Source organism: Heteronotia binoei, chromosome 15 (genome assembly GCF_032191835.1).
Source record: "Heteronotia binoei isolate CCM8104 ecotype False Entrance Well chromosome 15, APGP_CSIRO_Hbin_v1, whole genome shotgun sequence".
NCBI classification, from domain to species: Eukaryota; Metazoa; Chordata; class Lepidosauria; order Squamata; family Gekkonidae; genus Heteronotia; species Heteronotia binoei.
Window position 1 is genome coordinate 14971853 of NC_083237.1, and position 15354 is coordinate 14987206.

Consider the following 15354-nt stretch of genomic DNA (forward strand, 5'->3'; position numbering starts at 1 on the left):
ACTCCCTGACATCAGCATTGTTTCACACAGGGCTTTTTTGTAGAAAAAGTCCAGCAGAAACTCATTTACATATTAGACCACACACCCTGATGCCAAGCCAGTCAGAAATGAGTCCCTGTATCTTCCTGTTGAAAAAAGCCCCCTAATTTTAATAAAATTCCACCCTTTGGTGTAGTTTAGATACTCTGAAGGCTTGACATGGGTTTGAAATTGATTCTGACTGATTCCCCACTAGGCTAGTTCTGGCATCTGAGCTCTTTTTCCTGATGCTTCTGTCCAATTTCACAGAAACTGCCAGGGGGCTGAGACTTGCCCCGCCTCTTTCCCATGGCAAGCAAGATTCTCTGAAAACTGATCCTCTGAAAACTGGTTTCTGCTTGCCATGGGAAAGAGGTGGGGCAAGTTGCAGCCCCATGGCAGCTTGTGCAAAATCGGACAGAAGCGTCGGGGTAAAAAGAACTCTGATGCCACAACAAGCCTAGTGGGGAATCCATCAATGTCAGTCAATGTCTTCCAGCATGCAGAGTTTTGTGCATGCTTAGCAGTAATTTGAACCTGGGTCCTCCAAAATTTGTTCAGTGGTTTAACTACTACACCAAAAGAAAGAAAATAATAGAAGAGTTAAAGAGTGGAATTAATTGATAGGAGATATCTCTTCTGTTGTATGTACTTGGTATGCTAACTTTTAATATCTGTATTGATGCAGTGATCAATGAAACAATTACCCACAATATCTCATGTTTCCTAGGCTTTTCTGAACTTACTGAGGAACTTCTGTTAAAAATTTCCCAATTCATATGCAGAGATCACAATAGCATTAGCTGTGATTTTGCCATCAAATGACTCAGACTTATGGTATCCAAACATTAGCAATTTTGCCTATGAACTTGACATCAAACTAATTACAGTAGGCTGATTTTACTTTACCTAGAGAGAGCCTAAACTTACCATGACTCTCTCATCATCATGTTTCTCCCCCCCCCCCCGCACACACACAAACCCTGTGTTATTGTCCTGGAGGCATCTCTGAAGTGGGTTGTGGTGTTTGGTGCTACTCTAAATTCATTACTTGGAGAACTAATTATTTCCACTGTAATTACTACCATCTCTCTGAGTAATTGTCCAGCTGTTTAAAGCCCAGTGGATACCTGAAAACCAGAATAAAAATAAAGACGAAGCCAGAATGTGATTATAAGAATCCATCATGCTCAGAGCTGGAATGAAGTGCCCCTCTGATATGCATAATTCAGTGATTGACCAAATTACTGCATAGGGACTTTTAAGAAGTGCTCAGATTAGTGTTTCATCCTCAACCTTGGGTGAAAACTCCTTTCGATAGAAAGCTACAGAAGATGGAGCTTTTTTGGAGCTCAGGAAGCGGAGGTTGTGGATTTCGTTAAGCTCCCCTAGAATTCTACCTATACCATTGAATTAAGGTGCATGACACGGCAGCAACAAAGCATTACAAAGTGAGACAAAGGAAGCACTTCAGCTTTTATTCTAAGCAGCTTGCAATACCACCACAAGCATAAACACTGTTGAGGAAAACAGGAGAGGATACATCTTGGGGAAAAAATCTCTCCTCAGAATGATGGTGCTCTTCATGTTGCTATTCGGGCAGCTGCCCTCTGTCACACTTGAGACATGTTTGGTTCACCACAGCTTGAAGACCAGTGGCGTTAAATGCCGTGTAAGAGACCCCATCCCCATTTCCCATGATTTCTATCAGCCAGGAGACCTTGTGCTTGGAATGGTTGCTTCACAGACCTTGTTCATGGATGCCTCCACTGACTTCAGTGTACTGCCCTCTCATAGACTGACCAAGAAATCCATGTAAGGATTTATCCTTTTTCTCCCTCCACCCATAACATCCACTTTGTTAACCTTTAATAATGAAAGCAAATACTAAGTAACCGAAAGCCTGAATATTGGTTTACCATGGAGACCATATTTACTCAAAAACCAGGTGACCCTGAATGTATGATAAGCACCATCATTGTTAAACACAGAAAGATTCCTGTTATTGAACATGACTGTAACTTGTATGCAATTTAGGATGATTTCTCTTTTTTTTGATGGCATATCTGAAAGAGAAAGAACCCTAGCCCTGTATGAGAGTAAATGCAGCATGAAGAATGCTCACCAAGGGGGAAAAGAAGCTTTACAGTCATTCCATTTGTTTTGTTTGCTGCACACAACTTCTGTTAATTGATAAAAAGTTATTCCAGTTTCTTCAACATTTCATTCTAAAGTCACTTACTAAGGACATGTGTGTGATTCTCAGTTTTTGCAATGTATCCTGCCTTCTGTATACGATTCTTTTTCATGTCTTTACAATGAATGTAGCAGTACAACTTTCTCGACTATCTCACTTGCACTTTTCTTTTACCTCTCTCTCTCTCCTCTGTGACAAACTCATCTGTTTCCATTATATTGTCATAGGTTTACTAACACCATATTGTGTTCTCCAGTCTTTAGTCTACATTTTCTCCTGTTTATCATGTCCCATGCTGACTGAGCTTTTGACATTTTTTTCTGTGTTTGGCATCTGCTTATTCAACATTCTATGGAATATTATCTGCATTCATAATAACGTCACTAAATCTGCCTCATTATGGTAGCTTCCCTCCCACCACCCTCACTGAATTACTATAAATGTCCTGTTCTTTTGGTGTTTAATAGTTAAACCTTCAACCAGGAATACTCCTTATTTAAATTTGAACACAGCTATGATTTCACTGGCTGCCTTTGGCAAGACACTTTCTCCTAACCTTAGCTTCCATCTACAGAGTATGGAATAACATTAACTTACTTTATAGCATGCACACACGCACACATATATATGAAGGACTGAAATACATATATACCGTGCTCTAGCGTGTTCTGAGTCCTTCAAATATATATAAATATATTTGAAGGACTCAGAACATTCTAGAGCACTGTATAATGTTGAAGTGCTGTTTAAATAGAACTTTTAAAAAAATTCAAAGCATTTCCCATTCACAATTTTTTAAAAAAATGTTCCTATTATGTGCTATTTGACCTAAAAGGCATGGGAAATTCTGAGAAGACTCATTCCATGTGCAATTTCAGGGAAAACAGAAAACTGCCAATTTCACAAAATGTAGAATATTTTGGCAGCACAGATTTCAGAAGAGCAACCTGAAGTTTAACTGGGGAACTTACAAAGATCAAAGCTAAAAAAACCCCTAATTATTGATGAGGTTGCTGTCCTTTCATCATTTTCTAGACTTTCTGGTTTTGTAGCTACACCAGTCTGCAGTTGTTCAGTGCTGATTCAATGAAATATATCTTCTTTTTTTAATGTAATGCTTCACTTTAAATATTCCTGCTAATGTATGTATTATACTGCTGGTCTATTACTATAACCACAGCTTTTTTTTTTTTTTACTTGGGGAACAAAGCAGAATGGAGGTCCAGAACCTCTTTGTGGAAACAAAATTCTCAAAAAATATTTAAACATTCATCATGGGCACCCATGTGTTTCTCCTTCATTTCCCCCAGGAACTTCTTTTTCCGGGGGTTGGGGGGGGGGAGCCCTGACTATAATGAACAACTATTCTATTATAGTCTAGTCTAGAATATGGTAGAGCATCAGCTTGGCATGCAGAAAGTTCCAGGTTCAATCCCTGGTATCTCCAGTTAAATGGATCAGGCAGAGGATGATTTGAAATACCTCATACTGGATACTACAGGGCCACTGCATGTCTGAGTGGACAACAATGATTGTGATGGACCAATGATATGATTCAGTGGAAGGCAGCTTAATGTGTTCATGTATTCTATTTTAATTTTGTTTTCTTTTTGTTTTACAGCCTGATGCCAAAAAACTACCAGAACATCCTGTCACTGTTATTTGCTGTAAAGAAGCTCAATGGAAGTCCCACAATATTACCCAATGTCACTTTGGGCTTCCACATATGTGACCAAAATTACAATTTACAGATGACTTTACATGGCACCATGAGCCTACTTTCTACAAAGCACAAGTTTGTCCCCAACTACAAGTGTGATGTCCAGTACAGTCTGTTATCTGTTATTGGAGGACTCATTTCTGAGACCTCTATCAACATGGCCACCATCTTAAATGCATACAAGATTCCACAGGTATATTCAGGGAAGAAAAATCCCAAGGCATGACAACAGAAAAATGAAATTAAAGAGCGATTTTGTGATTTGGAGGGGAATGTGGGATTGACAAATGGTACTGAAATTAGATAGGAGGCTTAGAAGAAAACAGTTATATGCAGAGCTTTTTTTGAGCAGGAACACACAGGAACACAGTTCCGGCTGGCTTGGTTCCAGGGGGTGTGGCCTAATATGCAAATGAGGTCCTGCTGGCCTTTTTCTACAAAAAAACTATGTGGAACAGTGGTGATGTCAGGGGGTGTGGCCTACTATGCAAATAAGTTCCTGCTGGGCTTTTTCTACAAAGTAAGTCCTGGTTATATTAAAGTTGTTTGTAAAAGGGGTAAGGCAGGTACAAACCAGGCCTAGTTCTTGCAAGATATAAATGAGGTTGTAAAAGAAAACATCCTAGGACGGGGTGGGGAACCTTTTTTCTGCCAAGGGCCATTTGGATATTTATAACATCATTTGCGGGCCATAAAAATTATCAACTTAAAAAACAGTGCTCTGACGAGGGAGAATGATTCAGGCTTGCAAAATTAATGCATTTTTTTTTCTATTTGAAGTAACGTGGGGAAAGCTTAATCTGGGCACACACACACACAGCCTGCCGCCCTAGGCAGATGCATAGATCAATATGCTACTGAGTTCCTGCTGGGCTTTTTCTACAAAAAAAAGCCCAGCAGGAACTCAGTAGCATATTAGACCACATCCCCTAATATTAGGTCACACACTCATTAGCATATTGGGCCACACCATCTGGGATAATCAAGTGCAAACTGAACTGTGACGGTAACTTTTCCAGGCCCTGCAGCAATTCTGGCCGGCCAGCCAGGCCCCAGGGAGGCTGCCGCACAGTACATCTGGGCCCTGTGATCCCTGCCTGACCCTGGGGAGGCTGCAGCACAGCGCAGGGCCTCACGATCCTCACTGGCAAGCCAGGCCCTCATGGCTCATTCAGCCCAGCAATCCCCAAGGGCCACACCAAGTGACCTCGAGGGCCGCATATAGCCCTCGGGACAGAGGTTCCCAATGCCTGTCCTAGGACATCAGCTCCTCCTGAACTCTGGTCAACTGAGGCTTTACTTATCTCCTCATCTGCTCCTCATACTTTATGTATTCATAGAGACAGTCTAGTAGTGTTTTAGGGACCAACAAGATTTTTGGAGTATTAGCTTTAGATAGTTCAAGTTCCCTTCATCAGAGAGTCTAGCTTGGACTCCTGAAGGCTGACACTCTGAAAGTCTTCTTGGTTTCTCCAAGATGCTACTGGACTCATACTTAGCAGTCGTCCTGCAGACCAACGCAGGTGCCCTCTGCAATTGTCTTGGTACAGAGATGTCCAGTGAGAGAAAATCTAAGGCAGTTTTATCTTGATGGCAACACTGATTTGTTTTTTTAATGTAGTTTCTCTCATTTTGTTCTCGTTGGGTTGGAGGCAGCTACCTTTTCTTCTCTAACTCAGATATTTCCTTGCCTTAGTATAACCCATAGTTTTTGTCTACTTAACTCCTATGGTCTCTAGTACAGCTTTTGGTGGTGGGGGACAAAGTCCTCCTGACTTTTTAAAATAACAAAGTAATAGAGAAAGGAAATGGGAGATGATACAACATAACTATGCATATAAAATGATCATATCTGACAAAGCATATATAACAAAAAAGTATTTCTCTCCATAATCTTCTTTATTACAATTATAATTATTAAGCCCTCCTGACTTTTTCACGAGTAGAAATGCTGGCTGGCTCCCACCTATTGTCTGTTACTGTGCTCAGTACAAATCAGATATGAGCCTTAAAAATGAGAAACGCCCTACTGTATTCTCGGTAAGGAAGAATGCTAAGTGTAATTTATCTCTGGGATTTCCTTGATATGAAGTGATAGAAAGTGAGAATTTCCTCAGACTGTGAATCCTGATGCTTTGTGCAACCATTCATTCATTATGGGGTTCAAATGACACTTTCCAGGTCCAGCAGCCCAATGGGCATAATTCCATTGTTGTACAAGTATAAAGCCTAGAAACATAGCTTCCTTTTGACAGCAAACGCACAAGTCCATACAAGGAAGGAAGATCTGGAATTACTAGCATTCACCTTAACCTCTGTGTCTCATTTTGGAGAAAGTATGTCTGATGCACAAGAGACTGTTCAAGATAGAAGATTTATGCTATGTATTTCTCCTCTTGATATAAATGTCTTTGGAAGACACAAGGGCAAAACCATTTAAGAAAAAGAAAAATATCTAAATAACGCATTGCATACTAGAAATTATATCAATATTGCACTTTGCACAACATGTTAAAAATGCTTCAATATATGTTTCAGCTCACTTATGGCTCACTTGCCTCAGGAATGTGTGACAAAACATTACTTTCTTGCCTATACCAAATGGTTCCCGATGACAGCCATCAATATACTGGGATTAACCGATTACTTCTGCATTTCAGATGGACGTGGGTTGGGCTCTTTGCTCTGGATAATGAAAATGGAGAACAGTTTTTGCAAGTAATGGTCCCAATGCTTCTCCAGAATGGTATATGTATCGCCTTTGTAGAAAGAACTCAAAAAAATAATTTTTATGATGACACAGTAAACTTATTTTTTAGTCAGGTGAATAAATTTCCAGCTGTCATGAAGAATAAAGCCAATGTTTTTGTTGTATATGGGGCATTTCCAGCCATGCTAGTGTTGAATTGGATTTTTCAATGGACAGTCATAGATTCACTTAGAGGTAAAGTATGGATTGTGACAGCACATTGGGATTTCAGATCAACTATCAGTGAGAGAGACCATGATATACAACAATTCCATGGTGCCTTATCCCTCACAGTTCACTCAAGAGATTTATGGGGATTTAGAGATTTTCTTCAGCAAGTACATCCTTCTTGGGCCAAAGAAGATGGTTTTATCTGGGACTTCTGGGAGCAGGTCTTCAGATGTTCATTGAAAAAAACCAGTGTTGGTGAGGGTGAGGAAATCAAAGAAGTCTGTACTGGGGAGGAGAAGCTGGAGAATCTTCCTGGACCTTTATTTGAAATGAGCATGACAGGCTACAGCTACAGTATCTACAATGCTGTCCATGCTATTGCACATGCTCTGCATGCTATGTATGAAACCAGAAAGAGACTCCAAAAATGGATGGTTAGAGGGAATCTGGGGCCTTGGAATCCACAACCATGGCAGGTAATCTCATCCTAAAGACAGAATTTTTTTTTTTTCCCCAGAGAAGTTGGCCAAACATAGGCTACCACAATGGTACATAATGACAGGGGTGGAATTCTAGCAGAAGCTTCTTTGTATATTACGCCACACACCCCTGATGTATCCAATCCTCCAAGAGCTTACAAAAAAGAGCCTTGTAAACTCTTGGATTGGCTGCATCAGGACTCTTTAGCTTGGAGAAACGTCGACTGTGGGGTGACATGATAGAGGTTTACAAGATAATGCATGGTATGGATAAAGTAGAGAAAGAAGTACTTTTCTCCCTTTCTCACAATACAAGAACTCATGGGCATTTGATGAAATTGCTGAGCAGACAGGTTAAAACGGATAAAAGGAAGTACTTCTTCACCCAAAAGGTGATTAACATGTGGAATTCACTGCCACAGGAGGTGGTGGCGGCCACAAGCATAGCCACGTTCAAGAGGGGTTTAGATAAAAATATGGAGCAGAGGTCTATCAGTGGCTATTAGCCACAGTGTGTGTGTATATATACATTTTTTTGCCACTGTGTGACACAGAGTGTTGGACTGGATGGGCCATTGGCCTGATCCAACATGGCTTCTCTTATGTTCTTATGTTCTTAATATGCAAAGGAGCTCCTGCTAGAATTCCACCTCTGCAAAATGATATGTTGGGAAGCTGCATTATTGTCCATAAACCTTCACTGTCGCCATTTTACAGCCTTTATTTGCTTCTCCCAGGAACATCATTTGTTAAGGTCAAAATGAAGCCATGAACCGAAGGTTTGCTAGCTTGATTTTGTTTCATTTCTCATTTATGGAAAGTTGTTTTAGCTTGGGACCATTTTAATTTTATTTATCATAGATGTATAACATTTCTATATAACTATTCCATTAAGTCACTTTTAGCTACACTAAGATTTTAAAAATCCACAGAGAGAACCTTAAGAATAAAAGAAGAAAAGAATAAAATGTGGCCCATACTTCTACAAATTCTTTTGCAGTCTTACCATTTTCTTCATTCATGTTTCAGCTATAGGTTAGGAATGTGGGGTGGGGGAGATGGACAGGCTAGATTTGATTGGCTAGAGGTCCCCAGCACGGTGCCTATGGGCACTATAGTCCCTGGCAACATCCTGCTGGGTGCCCATCAAGCATTTTTCGAAAGTGATTGGGGTCAAGTGGGGTTTTTGCCCAACAAAACATATTGGAGATCTGATGAGTTGTAGAATTTTTTTTAAAAAAAGTTCCTACTGCAGCAGCTGGCATTACAGCAGCTGTGTGATTAAAGGTGTATGCAAATCAATAACAAAAAATTAAATAATATGTTCATTCTAAAAGACATTATGTTACACAGAGCTTCTACTTGAAGTGCCAAAGAATTACTATTAGAGATATACATTACCTCTATGGTTGCCAGGTCCCATCATTGCACTGGTGGGGGGATTTGGGAGACATTCTGGAAGTGGGGAGGGAAGTCCCTGATGTGATGACATTACACATGCTGGTAACATCACACAGCAATGCTCTACTTTCTTAGCAAGCTCTATGATAAAATTGGGTTCAAACCATAGAGTTTTGCCCAAAAAGCAAAGCATTGTCACAGGATGTCACTGACATGACATCATTTCCAAGTCACATCATTGCATTAAGGAAGTTTCAGGGTAGGGAGAAGCCCTGGAAACTAGGGGCATTTTCGCACTCACCTTCAGCCAGCGCGACCCCCCTCTTCACCGCGCAGGATCTGTGCGGATTTCGCACTAAACGCCGTGGAGCAGCCTTTTGCGCTGGAAACTCCCGGCGCAAAAGCCGTTCAAACGGAAACTGCTTTTTGGCGGTTTCCGTTTGAGCGGCTTTTGCGCTGGGAGTTTCCAGCGCAAAAGGCTGCTCCATGGCGTTTAGTGCGAAATCCGCGCAGATCCTGCGCGGTGAAGAGGGGGGTCGCGCCGGCTGAAGGTGAGTGCGAAAACGCCCTAGGAGATGCCCCACCCAGACCTGAAGACTGGCATCCCTGATTCACTGCCTGACATTTTGTGGTTTAGTCTGCCTCTTCTGGGAGCCATTTTGTTGTTTGCTACACCTTCTGCAGCAGTCATTTTGTGTTGTGCTCTCCACCTTGTGTCAGAATTTCAAAGGTGCTTGCACTGGATCAAAAAGGTTGGGGACCCTAATCTAGGCAGCCATAAAATAATGAAAATATATTCTAGGATAGGGGTTTGTCAAACTCATGGGGTTAAATCTAGCCAGCTTTTAATTCAGTCTCACCAAATTCCTTTACCTACAGTTTGTGTCCCTTTGTCCATGAAAGTTTTAGGATCTCCAGCATAGCATCTCATTTGTCCATGGAGATCTTTTCCTCTTTTTCATTTACTGAAAAGCTGACTGGATCTAACTCATTTTTAGGAACCCAACATCTTGTTATTTGTTTTTGTTATCTCTTTGAACTCAGCTCCATCCCTTTCTGAGCACCATCTCCTTCAACAACAGTGCCGGAGAGACGGTGCAATTTAATGAAAACAGGGAAATAATTGCTGGGTTTGATGTTACAAACTGGAGGACTTTCTCAAACAACTCTTTTAGTAGAGTACAAGTTGGAAGCCTGGATCTTGCTGGCAAGGAGTTAACTATTCATGATGAAATCATTGTATGGCATAGAACATTTAACCAGGTGAGATTTGCATTTAGATCTTTGGGTCCAATAGATATTTAACAACTCAGTGATCCCCGTGTCTGCCATGCGTTTATCATTCTTCTCGGTTTTTATATTGATGTGACTATACTTAACATTTGTACCTTGCTATTGAATTAAAATACTACTTAATATGGAGAGCAAGTCTGGTATATGGAGAGCCAGTTTGATGTAGTGGTTAAGTGTGTGGACTCTTATCTGGGAGAACCGGGTTTGATTCCCCACTCTTCCACTTGCACCTGCTAGAATGGCCTTGGGTCAGCCATAGCTCTGGCAGAGGTTGTCCTTGAAAGGGCAGCTGCTGTGAGAGCCCTCTCCAGCCCCACCCAACTCACAGGGTGTCTGTTGTGGGGGAGGAAGGTAAAGGAGATTGTGAGCCGCTCTGAGACTCTTCGGAGTGGAGAGTGGGATATAAATCCAATATCTTCTTCATCGTCTTCTTCTTAAAAGTAACAATTAAAATAGTATTTTCTTCCCATGAACCACACAAAAAAAGTGGGATGTGCATATTTTAATTAATAAATAAATGAAATGTCAAATCTGTCAACATTTTCTTGTATATGCAAATAGCCTAATGTGTGATGTATTAAATGGGGCTTTTATTGGACCAAAAACATTAACTTAGTGGGTAGAACTGTGAAAGTTTTATTGTGGATGAGTAAGACAAACATACGAGCAATCAAGAGTTCTGTTTTCTTCCATATCCTGATCACGTGTGAAGCCCTACTCTACTTTCACACTCACATAGCAAGGTATTAACTCCTACCATCTTTGGAAACAACCACTGCCACAGACACATAAGGGCTTTACGTGTTGGTAGTGATGTTTCTCCTCCTCACTATTATTAATATCACCTTCTACCCAGCATCCATTGAAGATGATGGACAGCAGAGCTGGATTAACAATTAGGCCAAATAGGCACTGGCTTAGGGGCCTCCATGCCTTTAGGGGCCCTGGGTTGGCTTCCCCCTGGTTTCCCCCCTGCTTGCAGCCCTCCCATCAACTGAGCTGCTCTTTGCCCAACTTGTCTGGTGCGGCTGCTGCTGATATTATTGCCAAGTTTGCCTCTCTCTGCCTCTCCCCTGCAGCTTAGTAAAAGGGGTTTTTAAAGAAGGTGCCTGCAGGCTGCAGCAGGGGTCATGGGTGGTGGGCAGTGAGGTGGGTGCTCAGATTCCAAGATAATTTGTGAGGGGACCCCCAAGATTTTGACTGCCTAGGGGTCTCCACAAGGTTTAATCTGGCACTGATGGACAGTAGATTCTGGGCAAACAATAGGAAATGCTTTTTTTATTTTTAATTAACAATTTATTGTATTTTCACAACATAAGCATAACCAAATAAAATAATATAGTACTGTACAATAGTTATAAACTAATAGTCAGACAGTAATAAAAACACGACACTTTAACATATACCTATTTTAAACGTATACTGGAAATTTACAATATTTACTTGTTTCAAACACTTTCTCTCAATAAAGAATCTATAGTCTAAGGAATTTAAAATCTGGTAAGCTTACCATAAACAGAATGTATTAAGGAAATACTTAAAAAAAAAAGAATAATTAAGTGAGGAATTCACTGTCAGAGGATTTAGTGATGGTGACAAGCATAGGTCACTTTCAAAGAGGATTAGACAGATTCATGGAGGTTAGGTCTATCAGTGGCTACTAGCCATGGTGACTAAAAGTAACTTCCACATTCAGAGGCAGTAAACGTCTGAATATCAGTGCCAAGATGCAATATCAGGGGAAGGCCTTAGCCTCTAATTATGGTTGCTAGCTCACCATACTAACTAGTTGATCACTGTGAGATAGGATGCAGGAGTAGATGGACCACTAGTCTAAATAGAGTTGCCAGGTCCCCTCTTCATCACAGCAAGGGGATTTGAAGATGTTCTGGCAGCAGATGGAACATTGTGCATGATGTCCCTGACACAATGACATCACCAGGAATGCTGGCCACTTGTGAGCCAAAGCTCCCAACACTTTGGGAAACTCCACCAGGACCTGGGAACTGGCAACCCTAGGTCTAAACAAGCAGGGCTCTTCTTAAATCCTTGTGCAATGGCTGCACTGTTGAGCATCAGCGTTGGGTCAAGTAGGTCCTTCTTTGTCTGGGACAATAACAGACACTACCTTCATGGTAAGAGTGTCTCAAGTATAAATAATAATTTACTAGTCCTCTCTGTCAATCTGTATTCATGCACAGATTATTTCTCCCATTCGCTTTCCCCCTACCCTGTTTCAAATACAGTTTTGACAGAAGCTAAAAGCTTTAAAAGTATCCCAAAGGTCTGGATGCACCAATTATTTTTTCTGCTGAAACAAACCCTAAAATCTGAAAACTCCTGGATGCCCTTCAATAATAGTTGGACTGCTTGAAAAAAGAGGTGGGAGGGCTACTTTGTCCAGGCTTTTCCTCTCCAATCCATGTAGGAAAAGAAAAGGTCCCCTGTGCAAGTACCAGTCATTTCGGACGCTAGATGATGATGTTGCTTTCACAACACCAGTCGTTTCCGACTCCAGGTGACGTTACTTTCACAACATTTTCACGGCAGACTTTTTACGGGGTGGTTTGCCATTGCCTTCCCCAGTCTTTTACACTTTTCCCCCAGCAAGCTGGGGACTCATTTTACTGACCTCGGAAGGATGGAAGGCTGAGTCAACCTTGGGCCGGCTACCTGAACCCAGCTTTTGCTGGGATAGAACTCAGGTCATGAGCAGAGAGTTCAAATCACAGTACTGCTGCTTTACCACTCTGCAACATGGGGTCGCATAACCCATGTAATCCAGCCACTAAAGAGAGTGAGTAAAAAACAAATCTAAACACTAGGTTTGATGCTCCAAATTGTAAAATCTAGTGGTCACCCTGAAACTCTAATGAATGCAAAAGAGCTAGAACTGAAGTTCCAGAGCAGAGATGAAATTTGGTGATCTATAAGATGGTTTTGCTTATTCAACTAGGAAATGAAGTGAAAACAAACAAACCCCTTCCCCCCAAAAAGTGTTCTGCATTGATATTTCTGAACAGGTATTGCCCATTTCTGCATGCAATGACAACTGCCGTCCTGGATCCAGCAAGATAAGGAAGGAAGGGAAGCCATTCTGCTGTTATGACTGTGTTCCATGTCCAGAAGGGAAGATTACTGATAAGAGAGGTAGGGCACAGTCTTCAAAGATTTCAGGATATCCCACGGCTATCTTTCAGTGACAGAAACAAAGGCTTGAAAGTCTCATCAATGTTGATGTGGTTGCTGAGCAACCCAGCCCCCCAAATGGCCACCCAGTTTGCAGAACAGTCTTCTTAGTAGGGATGGGCATGATGAAAGTGATGAGCTGGAAATAGACACAGAAATGGTTGGTTTAGATTGTTACAGTGATCTCCCAAAATGGTAATACAAAACCAACGTTGTTGAGGTAATGAAACCCTTCTCCTCATAATAATCCCTAGTGGGGGCTTTGCTTTCAGCTTGGGAGTTACCAAGAAAGCTCCATCTCACTCAAAGATTTGAAGAGCACTGGAAAAATAGAGAATGTGGGCACCTTGTTCACAGGCCTGTAGACGTCTAAATCTTGGTTAAATTTCCTTGAAAATTGGGGGTTCTTTAAAGGAGAGGTAGCAACCACTTCACTGCCATTTTTGGTGTCATTTGTTAGGGGAAAACAGCCATTCCACCCTTCCCCAAAGTAGGAGCCAGGAATGTGAAGTGACTTGTATGACCTCCATTGGAATACATTACAACAACAGAAACATTGAAATTAAAATGTGGAAAGGATTTAGAGAAAACAGCCCCAGGCCTGAAATGATAGCTCCTAGAATGGAATGATGGTTCCCGGGACCATATAAACTGTGCTTGGGCTAGGATGGCATCCCGCAGAGAACTGATTCCCATCCTAGGGGACGTTGTTTCACTTTGAGGATTAATAATCTCAGCACTCCAAAGCATTGTACCCTGGTGAGGTCCCTTCCCAAACTCAACCTTCCCCAGGCTTTCCTGGTAACTCCCCAAATCATCAGAAATGTTCCAAACCAAAGCATCAACACTATCTATATGTATCTGTCTATTTGTATTTATATCTCATCTATTTCTTTGCAGATATGGATATCTGCATCATATGTCCAGAAGACTATTATGCAAATCCAGACCAGGATCAATGCATTCCCAAGGTTATCAGCTATCTCTCATATGAAGAACCTTTGGGGACCAGTTTAGCTTTGTCAGCTGGTTGTTTAGCTCTGACCACAATTGTGGTGCTTGGGGTCTTCATAAAGCACCAGGAGACGCCCATCGTCAAAGCCAACAATCGGAGCCTCACCTACGTTCTCCTCGCTTCCCTCTTTCTCTGCTTCCTCTCCTCCTTGCTGTTCATTGGACAGCCTGTGGAAGTGACCTGCCTCCTTAGACAAACTACTTTTGGCATCATTTTCTCTGTAGCCCTTTCTAGCATTTTGGCCAAAACCATCATAGTCGTATTAGCATTTCTGGCCACCCAACCAGGATCCAGAATGAAGAAATGGTTGGGGAAAAGACTGGCAACTTCCATTGTTCTTTCCTGCACTTCCATTCAAGCAGGCATTTGTATTCTTTGGCTATGCACTTCACCTCCATTCCGAGATATGGACATGACCTCATTGAATGGAGAAATCATACTAGAATGTAACGAAGGGTCAATCTTTATGTTTTGTTGTGTCCTGGGTTATATGGGCTTCCTGGCCATTGTCACCTTCATTGTGGCATTCTTTGCCAGGAGGTTGCCTGACTGTTTCAATGAAGCTAAATTTATCACTTTCAGCATGTTGGTGTTTTGCAGTGTTTGGATCTCCTTTATTCCAACCTATCTGAGCACCAAGGGGAAATACATGGTGACTGTAGAGATCTTCTCCATTTTATCCTCCAGTGCTGGTCTTCTAGGCTTTATATTCTCCTCTAAATGTTACATCATTGTGATGAGACCCAAGCTGAACAACAAGGAGAGGCTGATGAGGAAAAATTAGTAGATCATGCAATCCTGTTGCTTTTTTTGTATGAATGCTGAATATGTGCAAGGGATATTTTGACTGGAGATGATTGGCCAACTCAAGAACTGACTCTGCGGTAATATAGTAAGAGAAAATTTGCTGAAATGGAAACTTTCTGTAGAAAAAAATGTTGATTTCTAAAGTTGTATTGTTCCATAACACCAATAAGAAGCTAGAACTATTCTGAACTTTTGTGTCAACAGGGCTACAGTTCTATTTTACATTGAACCCACTGCTGTAATTTTGTCAAAAATGTTTTGAATGCAATTAAAACTAAAATAAAATAAATATTAGTAACAATGAATGGACACCAT

General features: G+C 41.3%; 1 protein-coding gene across 1 annotated transcript; it reads left to right on the forward strand.

Annotated features, from left to right (window-relative positions):
• Window positions 1-1591: 1591 nt before the first annotated feature.
• Window positions 1592-15016, forward strand: LOC132583125 (vomeronasal type-2 receptor 26-like). The gene is made up of 5 exons (XM_060254795.1): window positions 1592-1833; window positions 3837-4128; window positions 6474-6681; window positions 13026-13178; window positions 14118-15016. The coding sequence occupies exons 1-5, from the start codon at window positions 1592-1594 to the stop codon at window positions 15014-15016; spliced, it is 1794 nt and encodes a 597-aa protein (XP_060110778.1).
• The last annotated feature ends 338 nt before the right edge of the window (window positions 15017-15354 follow it).